At 42.1% G+C, this 15,550-nt stretch overlaps 2 protein-coding genes across 6 annotated transcripts in view; one reads left to right on the plus strand and one right to left on the minus strand.

The window, feature by feature from the left end:
- The window catches only part of cfap61 (cilia and flagella associated protein 61), a 271,251-nt gene extending 269,118 nt beyond the window's left edge, over positions 1 to 2,133 (minus strand). For 2 of the 5 annotated variants that reach the window (XM_068044408.1, XM_068044404.1), the window contains exon 1: positions 1,102 to 1,240. The gene's annotated coding sequence lies outside the window, so the exon portion shown is untranslated. Of the gene's footprint in view, positions 1 to 1,101; positions 1,241 to 1,721; positions 1,782 to 2,083 lie in introns of those variants that run through there. The other 3 variants (XM_068044406.1, XM_068044407.1, XM_068044405.1) reach the window with 3 other exon arrangements.
- crnkl1 (crooked neck pre-mRNA splicing factor 1) overlaps positions 1,198 to 15,550 on the plus strand; it is a 36,285-nt gene continuing 21,932 nt past the window's right edge. Inside the window, exons 1-5 of the mRNA XM_068044411.1 lie at positions 1,198 to 1,381; positions 11,022 to 11,174; positions 11,746 to 11,837; positions 11,922 to 12,080; positions 13,035 to 13,201. Of these exons, the coding sequence (XP_067900512.1) occupies positions 1,334 to 1,381; positions 11,022 to 11,174; positions 11,746 to 11,837; positions 11,922 to 12,080; positions 13,035 to 13,201 (619 nt within the window). The 5' untranslated portion in view covers positions 1,198 to 1,333. The remainder of the gene's footprint in view (positions 1,382 to 11,021; positions 11,175 to 11,745; positions 11,838 to 11,921; positions 12,081 to 13,034; positions 13,202 to 15,550) is intronic.

Genomic DNA, 15,550 nt, shown 5'->3' on the forward strand with positions numbered 1-15,550 from the left:
AATGCAGACTGACAGACCTGCATTTATATAGCACCTTTCATGCCCACTGGACGTTTCAAAGTGATTTACACCAATGAAGTACTTTTGAAGTTAAATCATTGTTGTAATGTAAAAAAACACAGCAGCCAATTTGCACATAGCAAACTCCTAGAAACTGCAATCAAATAATGTATTTTAGTGATATTGATTGAGGGATAAATATTGGCCAGGACACTAGGGATAACTCCCATGCTCTTCTTTGAAATAGTACCATGGGATCTTTTACATCCACCCAAGCAGGCAGGTGCATCCCATCCCATACAGACAGCACCTCCATCTTTGCAGCACTCCCTGAGTACTGCGCTTGAGCATCAGCTTGATTTTTGTGTTCAAATCCTGGAGTGGGGCTTGAACACTAATCCTTGTGATTCAGAGGCTAGAGTTTCTTTTATTCCTTCATGGGATGTGGGTGTTGCTGGCAAGGCTAGCATTTGTTGCCCATCCCTAATTGCCCTTGAACTGAGTGGCTTACTAGGCCATTTCAGAGGGCAGTTAAGAGTCAACCACATTGCTGTGGGTCTGGAATCACATGTAGACCAGACAATGTCAGCAAATTAGTGAACCAGATGGGTTTTGATGAGACTAGCTTTCAATTCCAGATTATTATTCATTGCATTTAAATTCCACCAGCTGCCATGGTGGAATGTGAACCCACGTTCCCAGGGCATTAGCCTGGGATCTGGATACTAGTCCAGTGACACATTATCACTACGCCACCTTCTCCAGAGTGCTACCAACTGAGCCACGGCTGAGACCTAATGCGCAGAATAAGCTGCATATTGTTCACAATAATTCCATCAGCTATAAATAATATATTTTTTCAAGTTCGTCCCATGGAAAACACCCCTGGAATATATTTCACTGGTGCTGTAACATGTCTAATGAGATGCAGATTCTCTTCTCATAACTGCCCAACGCTCCACCCTGTGTAGCAGCAGAAATAAAGAGACGAATTTAGCCACGCCTGGGTTCACCTTTATCCGCTCTCTACACAAAACAATAACACAAGTTATCCTCTCCCGGATAGAAAGCCTTAGCAAACCAACTGTTTTAAAACCAAACCTGTGCCGCCGTCGCCTTCTTGCCCGAAAAGCCACAAGTAACCCTAGCGACGCGGCGCTATGGCAACCGGCGTCGCTATCACGTGGTGCGCCTCCGGGTCGGAGGTCACGCCGTGAGGCCCGGATGTTTGCTGGGCTGTTGCTGGAGTGGCGGCGAAATAATTTTATTTCTTGTTTGTTTTTTTAAAAAACTAATTGAATAGAGAGAGGGGGGGGGAAATCACGGCAAGAATATGGCGTCGACCGCTGCTGGAAAACAGCGAATCCCTAAAGTGGCGAAGGTAACTGGCGCTTTTTGAGCTGTGTTAGGCCCAGTTAGGCTCTGCGGAAATTCCAAACACAAATATTTATTCCCGGGGTAGAGTAGCAGATAGCTGGTCTTGGAGTTAAAGTCCGGCTGTTCAAAGATTAGACAGCAAGTAATGGCATTGTAGGTTGATGCGGTGACTGAGAGGATTCTCCCTCCCCCTCGCTGCAAAATTGAAAATCGCCCCTTGTTTGGTTCCTTTAGAGGGAAAGACTTGCATTTCTATAGCGCCTTTCAGGGCGACGATATCCCAACGCGTTTTTACAGCTAATGCAGTACTTTTGAAGTATAGTAAGTGAAGTAAGCCTTGTTACAGCTGGAACCTTGAGTTGTCTTACGTAGGCCCCGCAACCACTCTGAAGGCAGGTGTCTTGTCATATAGCTGTTGAAACGCAGAACTGAGAATAGTTGCTAGAAGATGTAATTTAATTTCCTGACCGGGTTTGAGAATTTAACATTTGCTGCTGAAGTTCCATTTGCTCTGCTCCAGGTAACTCTTAAGTCAGGGTCCTAGCTAGACTAGCAGTAGGAAGCTTACCAATGCATTGCACAGTTTTAGTTGGGTAAACTCCACGTTTGTGAATCCCTAACCCTTAGTTATACCTGTTTTCTGGACTTAGTCTCTGTTTTTCAATGGATCGAGCATGCACTCTTCGTCTCTCAAACAGAAACTTACCTCTTGGAGATTTGGTTTGGACATTATTAAGTATCATGAAGGATTTCTATTGCATGTCACAGACCCAGCTGACCAATAAGAAAGTGACGCTGAGAAGTAAACATAACTTCATCTGTTTAAATTGGTTTGTAATATGTCTTTTTTCCCTTTTCATTCTTTGCATTTCCCTGATATTGATAGTATTACTGGATTTTTTTAAAATAAGTTTGTCTTTGTTTTAGTTTCTATCTTAATCCATTCATTTGTTTCACTATTTGAAATGTTAAATTAAAAGTGAAGGATATTTAGTGTTTTGAACATTCTGGTTTGCTGCGTATGAAAACTTCAATGTGATTGGCTGCTTACCTACTTGCTGATATCACTGCTTCTGCGCGCCAAGACACCCCCTTGACTTGACACCAGATTTAAACTGCTGTTGTAAGAGGGGGAAAAATGCGCCACAGAGATTGTTAAATCCTTGTGGGCAACTTTCTTCGAGGTCAGTGGCAAGTGTCCTTACTTCATTGCTGATCCGGGCCGTAGTTTTGAATTAAGATCCTTAAGACCACTTGAACTGTTCCTTTCAGAATACTAACCTATTGTCATCCCATTACAGCATGTATCTGTTTTTAAAATTTCTTCAGTATACTGATCCTAACAACAATTCCTAGAAACCCATTCCAACTCTTGATGTTGGCATCATAATTGACCCTAAGATGAGCTTCCAACTGTATATCCGTGCCATCACTAAGGCTACCTATTTCCACCTCAGTAACATGACTCAATTCTGTCCTGCCCCAGCTCATCTGCTGCTGAAACCCTCATTGATGCCTATTGTTACCTCTAGACATGACTGTTCCAAAGCATTCCTGGCCGGCCTCCCATATTCTACACTCTGTAAACTTAAGATCATCCAAAACTCTGTTGCCGGTGTCCTTACTCGCACCAAGTCTCATTCACCCATCACGTGTGCTCGCTGATCTATGTTGGCTCCTGGTTAAGCAACACCTCGATTTTTAAAATTCTCGTACTTGTTTTTGAATCCCTCCATGGCCTCGCCCCTCCCTATCTCTGTAATCTCCCCCAGCCCCACAATCCTCTGAAATATCTGCACTCGTCAAATTCTGGCCACTTGAATATCCCTAATTTTAAGTGTTGCACCATTGGTAGCCGTGCCTTCAGCTGCCAAGGCCCTAAACTCTGAAATTTCCTCCCTAAACCTCTCCACCTCTCTTTCTTCCTTTAAAACGCTCCTTAAAACCTACCTCATTGTCCAACTTTTTGGTCATTTGCCCTAATATCTCATGCAGCTCAGTGTCGCAGTTTGCTTTATAAAGATCTCGTGAAGCACCTTGGGATGCTTTTGTTATATAAATGCAAGTAGCTGTTATCACCATTTCTGTTCAGGGATACCTCTAACATCTGTTCTAAACCTGTCATTCACAGCTATCAACCTATTACCTGCTGCATTCTATATGTGAAAGCACTGTTGTTGGTTTACTCTCTGACCTATTAAGTATCTCGTATAACACTGCTACAACACTAGCATCTACCCGACCATGTGGACAATTTCCCGGGTATGTCCTGTCCACAAAAAGCAGGACAAATCCAACCTGGTCAACTACCGCCCCATCAGTCTGCTCTCGATCATCAGTAAAGTGGTGGACGGTATCGTCAACAGTGCTATCAAGCGGCACTTACACAGCAATAAGCTGCTCACTGATGCTCACTTTGGGTTCTGCCAGGGCCACTCAGCTCCAGACCTCATTATAGCCTTGGTCCAAACATGGACAAAGGAGCTGAATTCAAGAGGTGAGGTGAGAATGACTGCCCTTGACATCAAGGCAGCATTTGGCCAAGTGTGGCATCAAGGAGTCCTAGCAAAATTGAAGTCAATGAGAATCAGGGGAATGCTCTTCACTGGTTGCAGTCATAACCTAGTACAGTGGAAGATGGTTGTGGTTGTTGGAGGCTAAACATCTAAGTTCCAGGGCATCGCTGCAGATGTACATCATGGTGGTGTCCTAGGCCCAACCATCTTCAACCGCTTCATCAGTAACACTCCCTCCATCGTAAAGTCAGAAGTGGGGATGTTCGCTGATGATTGCACAGTGTTCAGTAGCATTTGAGACTCCTCGGATATTGAAGCAGACTGTGCCCACATGCAAGAAGATCTGGACAATATTCAGGCTTGGGCTGAAAAATGGCATGTAACATTCATGCCACACAAGTGCTTGGCAATGACCATCTCCAACAAAAGAGAATCTAACCATTTCTTCTTGACATTCAACAGCATTGCCATCGCTGAATCCCCCAGCATCAACACCCTGGGGTTACCATTGACAGGAAAACTAACTGTAACAGCCATATAAATACTGTGGCTACAAAAGCAGGTCAGAGGCTGGAAATTCTGCAACGAGAAACTCACCTGACTCCCCAAAGCCTAACCACCATCTACAAGGCACAAGTCAGGAGTGTGGTAGAATACTCTCCACTTGCCTGGATAGAATCGGACAGAGTCAGCATGGATTTACAAAAGGGAAATCATGCTTGACAAACCTACTAGAATTCTTCAAGGATGTAACTAGTAGAGTTGATGAAGGGGAGATAGTGGATGTGGTTTATTTGGACTTTCAGAAGGCTTTTGACAAAGTCCCACATAAGAGATTAGAGTGTAAAATTAAAGCGCATGGGATTGGGGGTAGTGTATTGCGATGGATAGAAAATTGGTTGGCAGGTGGGAAACAAAGAGTAGGAATAAATGGGTCTTTTTCCGAATGGCAGGCAGTGACTAGTGGGGTATCGCAAGGATTGATGCTAGGACCTCAGCTATTCACAATATAAATGATTTAGATGAGGGAGCTAAATGTAATATCTCCAAATTTGCAGATGACACAAAACTGGGTGGGAGGGTGAGTTGTGAGGAGGATGCAGAGAGGCTTCAGGGTGATTTGGACAAGTTGAGTGTGCAGGCAAATGCATGGCAGATGCAGTATAATGTGGATAAATGTGAGGTTATCCACTTTAGTAGCAAAAACAGGAAGGCAGATTATTATCTGAATGGCTATAAACTGAGAGAGGGGAATATGCAGCGAGACCTGTGTGTTCTCGTACATCTGTCGCTGAAGGTAAGCATGCAGGTGCAACAGGCAGTAAAAAAGGCAAATGGTATGTTGGTCTTCAGGACGAGAGGATTCGAGTACAGGAGCAGGGCTGTCTTGCTGCAATTATACAGGGCCTTGGTGAGGCCACACCTGGAATATTGTGTGCAGTTATGGTCTCCTTATCTGAGGAAGGATGTTCTTGCTATAGAGGGAGTGCAGCAAAGGTTTACCAGACTAATTCCTGGGATGGCAGGACTGATGTATGAGGAGAGGTTGAGTCGGTTAGGGTTATATTCGCTGGTGTTCAGAAGAGTGAGGGGGGAATCTCATAGAAACCTATAAAATTCTAACAGGACTTGACAGGGTCGATGTTCCCTATGGTGGGGGAGTCCAGAACCAGGGGTCATAGTCCAAGGATATGGGGTAAACCTTTCAGGACTGAGATGAGGAGAAATTTCCACACTTAGAATGGTGAGCCTGTGGAATTCGCTACCACAGAAAGCAGTTGAGGCCAAAACATTGTATGTTTTCAAGAAGGAGTTAGATATAGCTCTTGGGGCGCAAGGGATCAAAGGATATGGGGGGAAAGCGGGAACAGGTTACTGAGTTGGATGATCAGCCATGATCATAATGAATGGCAGAGCAGGCTCGAAGGGCCAAATAACCTACTCCTGCTCCTATTTTCTATGTTTCTATGAGTGCAGCTCCATCAACACTCCAGAAGCTCGACACCATCCAGGGCAAAGCAGCCCGCTTGATCGGCAACCCATCCATCACCTTAAACATTCACTCCCTCCAACACTGGCACGCAGTAGCAGCAGTATGTACTGTGTACAAGATGCACTGCAGCAACTCGTCAAGCCTCCTTCGTCAGCACCGTCCAAACCCACGATTTCTACCACCTAGAAGGACAAGAGCAGCAGACAAGTTCCCCTTCAAGTCACACATCACCTTGACTGAGATCTGCATCGCCGTTCCTTCACTGTTGCTGGGTCAAAAACTTGGAACACCCTCCCTAACAGCACTGATGGACTGCAGCGGTTCAAGAAGGCAGCTCATCACCACCTTCTCAAGGGCACTTGGGGATGGGCAACAAATGCTGGCCTTGCCAGCGATGCTCACATCCCATGAAAGATTAAGAGAAAAATGTGAGGGCATACTGTGGCATCTCCCTTAACACCACAGATCAGCCCTCTGCAGTCTGCACTGCTGCCAGGGCCTGTTATAGTGATCATAACTGTATGCAGTACTCAAGGTGTGACCTTACCAGAGTACTGACTGTACAGCTTCAGAATAACCTCTGAGAATTTAAACTTAGTTGATTTAGCACTATAACCCAAAGCCCTGGTTAATTTGTTTATTTATACTTTGGGTGGCACAGTGGTTAGCACCGCAGCCTCACAGCTCCAGGGACCCGGGTTCAATTCTGGGTACTGCCTGTGTGGAGTTTGCAAGTTCTCCCTGTGACCACGTGGGTTTTCGCCGGGTGCTCCGGTTTCCTCCCACAGCCAAAGACTTGCAGTTGATAGGTAAATTGGCTGTTGTAAATTGCCCCTAGTGTAGGTAGGTGGTAGGGAATATGGGATTACTGTAGGGTTAGTATAAATGGGTGGTTGTTGGTCGGCACAGACTCGGGCCAAAAGGGCCTGTTTCAGAGTTGTATCTCTAAATAAATATATTTGTCAGAATATAATAAACAGCAAAGAATGAGTAAAAGATTATTAAGGGGGGAAAAATTAGAGTATGATAGAAAGCTAGCTAAAAATAATACAACGGATAGTAAGAATTTCAATAGGTATTTTAAAAAAAGAGTTAACAAAGTGAGCTGTCCTATAGAAAGTGAGTCTGGGGAATTAATAATGGAACATAAGGAGATGGCAGATGAATTGAACAGGTATTTTGCTTCGGTCTTCACTATAGAGGATACAAGTAACATCCCAGAAGTAGCTCTAAATCAGGAAATGAAAGGCAGGGAGGAACTCAAGAAAATTACAATCACTAGGGAAGTGGTACTGAACAAATTTTTGGAGCTGCGGGCTGACAAGTCCCCGGGTTCAGCTGGACTTCATCCTTGGATCTTAAAAGAAGTGGCTCGTGAGATAGTTGAGGCATTGGTTTTAATTTTCCAAAATTCCCTAGATTCTGTGAAGATTCCATTAGATTGGAAAATAGCCAATGTAACTCCTTTATTCAAAAAGGGAGGGAGACAGAAAGCAGGAAACTACAGGCCAGTTAGCTTAACATCTGTCCTAGGGAAAATGTTAGAAGCTATTATTAAAGATGTTATAGCAGGACATTTAGAAAGAAATCAAGGTAATCAGGCAGAGTCAACATGTTTTTGTGAAAGGGAAATCATGTTTAACCAATTTATTGAAGTTCTTTGAAGAAGTAACGTGCTGTGGATAAAGGGGAACCAGTGAATGTACTGTACTTAGATTTCCAGAAGGCATTTAATAAGGTGCCACATCAAAGGTTATTCACAGAATCACAGAATTGTTACAGTGCAGAAGGAGGCCATTCGGCCCGCCATGTCTGCACTAGCTCTCCAAATGAGTAATTCATTTAGTGCCATTCCCCTGCCTTCTCCCTGTAACCCTGCACATTCTTCCTTGCAGAATCACATAGTTACAGCTCAGAAGGAAGATTGTTTCCAGTGATTGAGGAATAAGGGGTCATAGATATGATTAAATGCAAGAGATTTAGGAGAGAGAAAGCAGGGGAGCTACTGTTTTTACACAGTACTGAGACTGGAATGAGCAGTTGAAGTAGAGACTGTCAGCATTTGGAAACAGGTTAGCTAAATTGAAGGAAAGAGGAAAAAATGGGGCATAAAGAGATATGGGAATAGGGCAATCACGTGGGAGACTACTGTGCGTAGAGGATAGCCTCAAATTTGGACTAGCTGGACTGAACAGCCCCCACTGTATTGTAATTCCTCTAACTTTCTCACTGCTGTTCAATGCAGCATTCTATCACAGTACCTGATCTTTGCCAGAAGGTGTCGCTTTTAGACTAAATGATCAGGATACAGCAATAGCGTGGATTGGGCTGTGTCTGCACACTATTGTAGAAAATAAAAGCTCATGGTGTAGGGGGTAGCATTGGCATGGATAGAAGATTGGCTGGCTAACAGGAAACAGAGTAGGCATAAATGGATCATTTTTTGGTTGGCAAGATGTAACGAGTGGTGTGCCACAAGGATCAGTGCTGGGGCCTCAACTTTTTACAGTTTATATAAATGACTTGGATGAAGGGACCGAAGGTATGGTTGCTAAATTTGCTGATGACACAAAGATAGGTAGGAAAGGAAGTTGTGAAGAGGACATAAGGAGGCTACAAAGGGATAGAGACAGGCTAAGTGAGTGAGCAAAGATCTGGCAAATGGTGGATAATGTGGGAAAGTGTGAAATTGTCCATTTTGGCAGGAAGAATAAAAAAGCAGCCTATTATCTAAATGAGAGCCTGCAGAGGGATCTGGGTGTCCTAGTGCATGAATCGCAAAAAGTTAGTATGCAGGTCCAGCAAGTAATTAGGAAAGCTCATAGAATTGAATACAAAAGTCGGGAAGTTATGCTTCAGCTATACAGGGCATTGGTGAGACTGACTCTGGAGTACTGTGTACAGACAGTATTCGTCTCCTTATTTAAGGAAGGATGTAAATGTGTTGGAAGCAGTGCAGAGAAGGTTTACAGGACTAATACCTGGAATGAGGGGGTCGTCTTGTGAGGAAAGGTTGGACAAGCTAGGCTTGTATCAGCTGGAGTTGAAGAGTAAGAGGTGACTTGATTGAAACATATAAGATCCTGAGGGGTCTTGACAGGGTGGATGTGGAAAAGATGTTTCCTCTTGTGGGAGAGTCTAGAACTAGGGGTTACTGTTTAAAAATAAGGGGTCGCCCATTTAAGACAGATGAGAAATTATTTCTCTGAGGGTCGTGAGTCTTTGGAATTCTCTTCCTCAAAAGGCGGTGAAAGCAGAGTCTTTGAATATTTTTAAGGTAGAGGTAGATTCTTGATAAGCAAGGGGGTGAAAGGTTATCGGGGTAGGCGGGAATGCGGACTTGAGGTTACAGTCATATTAGCCACGATCTTGTTGAATGGCAGAGCAGGCTCGAGGGGCCGAGTGGCCTACTCTTGCTCTTACATACGAATTATGTCACAAAAACTCCTTGCATTTATGTAGGGCCTTTAACATGGTTGAATGCCCCATGGTGCTTCATGGGAGTGTTATGAAACAAAATGTGATACCAAGCCATGTGAAATATTAGGACAGGTGACAAGAAGCTAGGTCAAAGGTGAACTTTAAGAAGCATCATTGAAGGGGGAGAGAGGCAGAGGGGTTTACGGAGGGAATTCCCAGAAACATGGTACCACTTTGTTCCCTACAATGATAAAGCTCTAGTTTTAGTGTGCAGGGAAGCCTCACAGTAACAATTGCCTGATTCTCATTGCAAGACCAGGGAGGCAGTTACAATGAGCAATACTAGGCAGATTGCATACAAAAAACGTGAGAGGCATTGGACATCAGAGGCATATGGTGAAGGAAAATCAGAAGTTGTGATCTTGGAGAATAATTAGAATAAATAATATGTAGATATGATGGACCGAATGTTGTTGTTGCACCACACATTAGTGCCTCCACTGAGCCCCCACGATATTTCATATGGGGGCTCATTTAAATGGAGGGGGAGGTCGCTCCGTTCCCAGCAGTGACGTCCGGCGCCACCGCGCAGGCACCGGCACCATTTTTAAAGGGCTTCAAGCCCTTAGGATAAATTTGAATTTTTAAAGTGTTGTCACTACATATTTTATTGAAAAGTATTAAAAGCTGGAGGCCCATTCCCAACCCCTACAATGCTTTTTTTATTATCTGATATGAATAAAATGTATTTCAGTCCCAACACGAACTTCACCACCCCATCCAGCCCCCAACCTCATCACATTTGCCCTTCAACCCCTTCCCACCATCCCTGCAGCCAGTAAGAATCATTTTTCCTGCTCCCTCCCCCCACCCCACCCTGATAATTTCAATCCTCCCCACCAGTGTCTCGCCTCAGAACTCCGAATGGAGTTCCAAAGGCGTGCGAGTTGTGGCTGGCGGCCATAAAGTCGGTGTGGGACAGCCGCCGGGAGCAGGTAAAGTAATTAGCATTTGTTTTAATTAATTTAAATATGTAAATGAAGGCCCCGCCCAGTTGTGGGGGGGGGGCCGCAATGAGGCCTCGCTGCTGTCTGTAAAATGTGGCGGGGCCTTCTAGGCATTGTGGGTCGTGGTCCCCCCGCCTCGACCCCCAGCGTTGAGGGGCTGGTAAAATTCAGCCCAATGTTAGGGTTTTACTTTAATCTTGTTTACTGAAAGTACTCATTCATTGTTCATACTTTCTCCCCTCCTCATAACTTTACACTCATGAGCAGAAGGGAAATGTACAAATAGAAAGTAAATACAGAGGAGGTTTATCTACTGGAAAAATCTGATCTGGTTATAGAGCAGAGCATTTACATTTAATGTTTCTCCTTTCGCCTTCAGACCGTTCTTTGCTATGTTGCACAACAGCTTGTTGTATGTTATTTTATTCAAATTATGGTTATATTCAGTTTCCAATGTTGAATTTTCTTGACATGCACTCAACTTTTCAAATGTGGTCAGTAGTGAGGCAATTTCGGTACATGCTCAAAAATGTGGGTTGTATTGATCATAAAGGTAGCAATTAAATAAAGTCCCACCATGGATTCAACATAAAGTTTCTTAAACTAAGTTGTTGCTGTAACAAGATGTTATATTATTTTTGCGTACACTTTCAGGTTTATCTGTTCAGTAAAAGAGCCATAATTGACTTGGTTTGTTTTTATCTGTAGGTGAAAAATAAAGCACCTGCCGAATTGCAAATCACAGCTGAACAGCTCCTGAGAGAAGCAAAAGAGAGGGAACTTGAACTCCTTCCACCACCTCCTACACAAAAGATCACTGATGAGGAAGAATTGAATGACTACAAGCTAAGGAAAAGAAAAGTAAGTGTTTTTTAACGGTTACATTTCCTATTCATTTAGCAGATTAGAATCATAGAATGGTTACAGCGCAGAAGGAGGCCAATCGGATCGTCGTGCCCGTGCCGGCTTGCTGCAAGAGCAACACGCCTAGTCCCGCTCCCCGTCTTTTTCCTGTCGCCCTGCAAATTTTTCTCTTCAGATAGTTATCATCGGAACCAATCGATGACACTTCCCTAATGCAGCACTCCTTCGGTTTTGACAATGAGCAGTTCACCTCGGAATGTTTTATTTCGAAAGTTCAATTATTCTCAAATTAAACAGTAAATATTTATTCTGGAATAGATCGCCCTTCAGTCATCATCAGAACATTCACAAAAGCAGATTCTGGAGTTAGAATGAACTAATCTCAAATATTACAAGTGAGGGGAGATTTATCAAACATTTCACTGTAACACCTCTGATAACAAACGCCCAGCTTCCCTCTGCCTTTATCCAGTGAATTTAACCTGTTCTCAGTGTAACAAAGCAGGATTGTTGTCCTTCCAGCATAAGTTGCATACTTTTTTTAAAAATTGCTATCATTTTGTAATAGACATTTGAAGACAATATACGGAAAAATCGAACTGTTATTAGCAACTGGATCAAATACGCACAATGGGAGGAGAGCCTGAAAGAAATACAACGGTAAATATTTTAAGAAAATTTAATATAATTGATACGACACTGTTTGTTTTTCTTATCCTCACGCATCTACTTATGTCTCTGAAGAGCACGTTCCATTTACGAGCGTGCATTAGATGTCGATCACAGAAATGTCACCCTATGGTTGAAGTACGCAGAAATGGAGATGAAGAATCGACAGATTAACCATGCCCGCAATATTTGGGATCGAGCGATTACCATCCTGCCCAGGGTCAACCAGTTTTGGTAAGTTGACTACTGGTTGGCAATTTTTATTTGTCCAGTTTTGCATTTCGATTTGAAACATACTGTTGAGCTTTGTGAGGAATTTATCATCAACAAGCCAGATCTTCTGTTGTCTTAAATGTTTTGTTCACTAAATGAATATTATTAAAGCACTTTTTTCAAAACATGCAGTCCTCTAAAACAGTTCTGGTTTGAATCGGTGTTATTTTTCTTCTAATCAACTTCTTGGTAATTATTTTTAACACATCCTCAAAAATCCAACTTGAATGTAAATAATAACACATACAATAATTCTCTTCTGTTGGCTAACTGCTTTCTACTTTATTTCTTTGTTGTAGATTTTTAATATTTATTTGAATATAAAGCATATTTCAAATATAGATTTCAGATCCATATTGTATTGGTCCAAATAATTTTATTCACTGTGTAAGAGAACTATTAAGGGTGGTAAGTGTTTCTGATTACATTTGTTAGTCTGTTCTAATATTTGGATTTATGAATTCCATCGGTTCCTGCCAAAGTCATCTTCGAGAAATAACTTTTTTTTTGGGAAAGTCTAAAAATACCAGTTCATTTCAGCCAAGAGTCATTTCATCAGGATGAGATTGCACTTCTAATGTTTTCCCTAATTTGAAGGTAAGAACCTCTTGCTTTCATTTGCCCACCTAAACCCTACATTAGCTTCAACCAAGAAGACAGACAGATGTGTTGATACTCTGAACACACACATGTGATTGGATTGATGATGAGACTTTCTTAAGGCAGGGAAGAACCTGATGCACACAGTGATATGGCTCAGTTTGGAACTGTGGGTTGCATATTCAGCAGTCTGCAGTACTTGTCCATGATGTATATACTCCTAAAGCCCATTGCTATATGTACTTAATGTTTCCAGGATGAATCTAATATGTTTATGTTCATGTGCACATACTATATTGTATTTACTTTTGCTAGGTATAAATACACCTACATGGAGGAGATGCTAGGGAATGTTGCAGGAGGACGACAGGTGTTTGAGCGCTGGATGGAATGGCAACCAGATGAACAAGCTTGGCACTCGTATATCAACTTCGAACTCCGATACAAGGAAATTGAAAGAGCCAGGCTGGTTTATGAGAAATATATCCTTTGTAAATTGTAATTTGGAGAAAGAAATGAGTTATTTTATCCTTTGTAAGCTCATCACCACAAAAATTAACAGGAAAGCTCATATCTGAGATTTGGCCCTTACAATGATTGGGTTGTTGCTGAAGATCTGCACCACTGGCTGGTGGAACCACTATTAGATAGGGTATGATGTATATCCTTTCTGTGGTCAGAAGGATAGTGACAGTGCATTCACATGATGAGTTCTGCTTCTCCCTATTTTATTTGAAAAGTTATAAATTACTTTCTGTTTGGTTAATAAAGGCTAAAACCCACACCGAATAATGACTACCTTTTTGATGTGTGCAGGAGAGGAAGATGAAATAACGGAAACAGGGCCAATCCTGCCTCGCAGATTCAGTGATCAAATGAGATAGAGAAGTCCACAGAATTTCAGGGCTGAGCTTGTGCGAACCTGTGGCTAAGTTTGGCAAGTGATGTTTGCAACTACAGGGATGGAACGTGTACTCCACATCAGTCAATTAGAAATTTTGCCTGTGTGGATCTCTCAGGATAGCTAGGGCAACCTGTGCTTTTAAGAGACTTACTCTAAGCACCATTGATGCTGCTGTAGCCCAGAAGTGGTGTAGTGAAATCTGTAAAAACCTAACGATATCTAAACAAAGTTCATTACAAGCCAAATTGCATTTCAGTTTCTTTGTAACATTCTCCTGAGGAAAAAAAGATGAACTAAATAAATAGCAAGAGCCAAAAACAGTAAATCAACAGGAAGAAACAAACACAACACTATATGCCATGAACTCAAAGGCCCTGAATTTCCTGGATCACGTTTATGCAGAAATTGCACCAAAAGTTACAGTTGCAGTGCCTGATCTTCCCAACGGGAACTTGCACTGAAACGTCTTGTAAAGCACATTGGACTAAGCCGGAATATTTTAAAACTGACGGGAAGCGAGCTCGAATGCAGCACTATTTACTGTTAACCATTTGTATTACAATATAGATGTTATTTTTATAATTGTGTTATCTCTTCAATTTTTAAAAAACTTATCGCACGTGTCTATTACTGTTTTATAAAATCAGATTGCGTGTATGGAGTATGAAATTGAACACATTGATGCTTCACTGCAGGAATACTGTTTCATTTAATGATCTGGCTAGAACCACTAAAAGTTAAGAAACGGGAATGTGAATCTCAGTTAAGCCTGAGTTTGAAAGCACAATTGTCTAGAAATCCCTGACATTTTATCACCAGGGGAAGTTATTTCAGGTTTAATTTTTTTCATTTGTAAATGCAGCAGCTCCATTGCTCTGTCCAGTAACAAAAATTAATTTCCACAGATTCATTATGGTATCAATATAGGCAGCACCCAACACTAGTGTCAAAATGCTATTGTTAACATGTTTGAATTGTTCTGAATTACTTTGAGGTTAATATTGTTAACAGATTTAGTTTCACATTTGAATAACGTTGGCTGGAAATTCTGTGGAGTTGCTCCTGCTCTTCTGGCATTACTGCCCCATAAATACTGCAGGAACTTCAATTATGGGTGTAAATGTGATTTTTTTTACTTCACTCTGGCAACATAATACCAGCAGCTTGGGACCAGCTCTGAGGAATTACTCAGCCATTGTTTTGCCGTGGAAGTGATTTCCGTCGTCTGACATGACACCTCGCTGTCAGTGCATCCTGTCTCTCCTTCCTCATCCATTATCATGCAGAACCAAAGTATGCCCATTAGAAAGGCCATTGCAGCTGCTTCATCCTTTCGAACATATGGTGGGGTGGGGAGGTGAAAGTCCGAAAAGTTTTGGCGCACTGAAACTGACAGCACTTTGGTCAAGTATAAAGCAGATGTCATTAGAAATAAAGTGAGAAAATTGCTATCAAACTCCAGAAATCTGTTGCATTGATATCGAGTGGCTTCAGGCTGTGCTGCACCTATGTTTTTGGATGTTTTTGGCTGTGCCAGTCCATTATTTATGTAAATTCAGGATACTCACATAACCTGGTTGTTTGCATCAGGGTGGAGAGTGTGTGTCAGCATAAATTCGGTGTAAATTAGTAACATGCAAATTTCCTTGCCGAAAAGAGGCAGTACTGTTCTAACGCCATAGTTAGGCTTAAACTTTTTTGGAAATTCTAGGCCAAAGTTTGTCATGCCTCATTCACACAGTGTGGAGAGTTGAACATTGATTATTTAGAATAAAATGCTTAAGTCATTTCATTGATCAATCAATGCAGTTTGAAAATAGCCACTGAAATATTGAGAATTTTATACAGAAGGGTGCTCCTTGGCGTCCTATTTATATCACACAGTTGCATTTGAATTTGGTTTAAAAGATTTCTTGAGAAGCACAGA

The sequence above is a fragment of the Heterodontus francisci genome, chromosome 13 (genome assembly GCF_036365525.1).
Source record: "Heterodontus francisci isolate sHetFra1 chromosome 13, sHetFra1.hap1, whole genome shotgun sequence".
Classification (NCBI taxonomy): Eukaryota; Metazoa; Chordata; class Chondrichthyes; order Heterodontiformes; family Heterodontidae; genus Heterodontus; species Heterodontus francisci.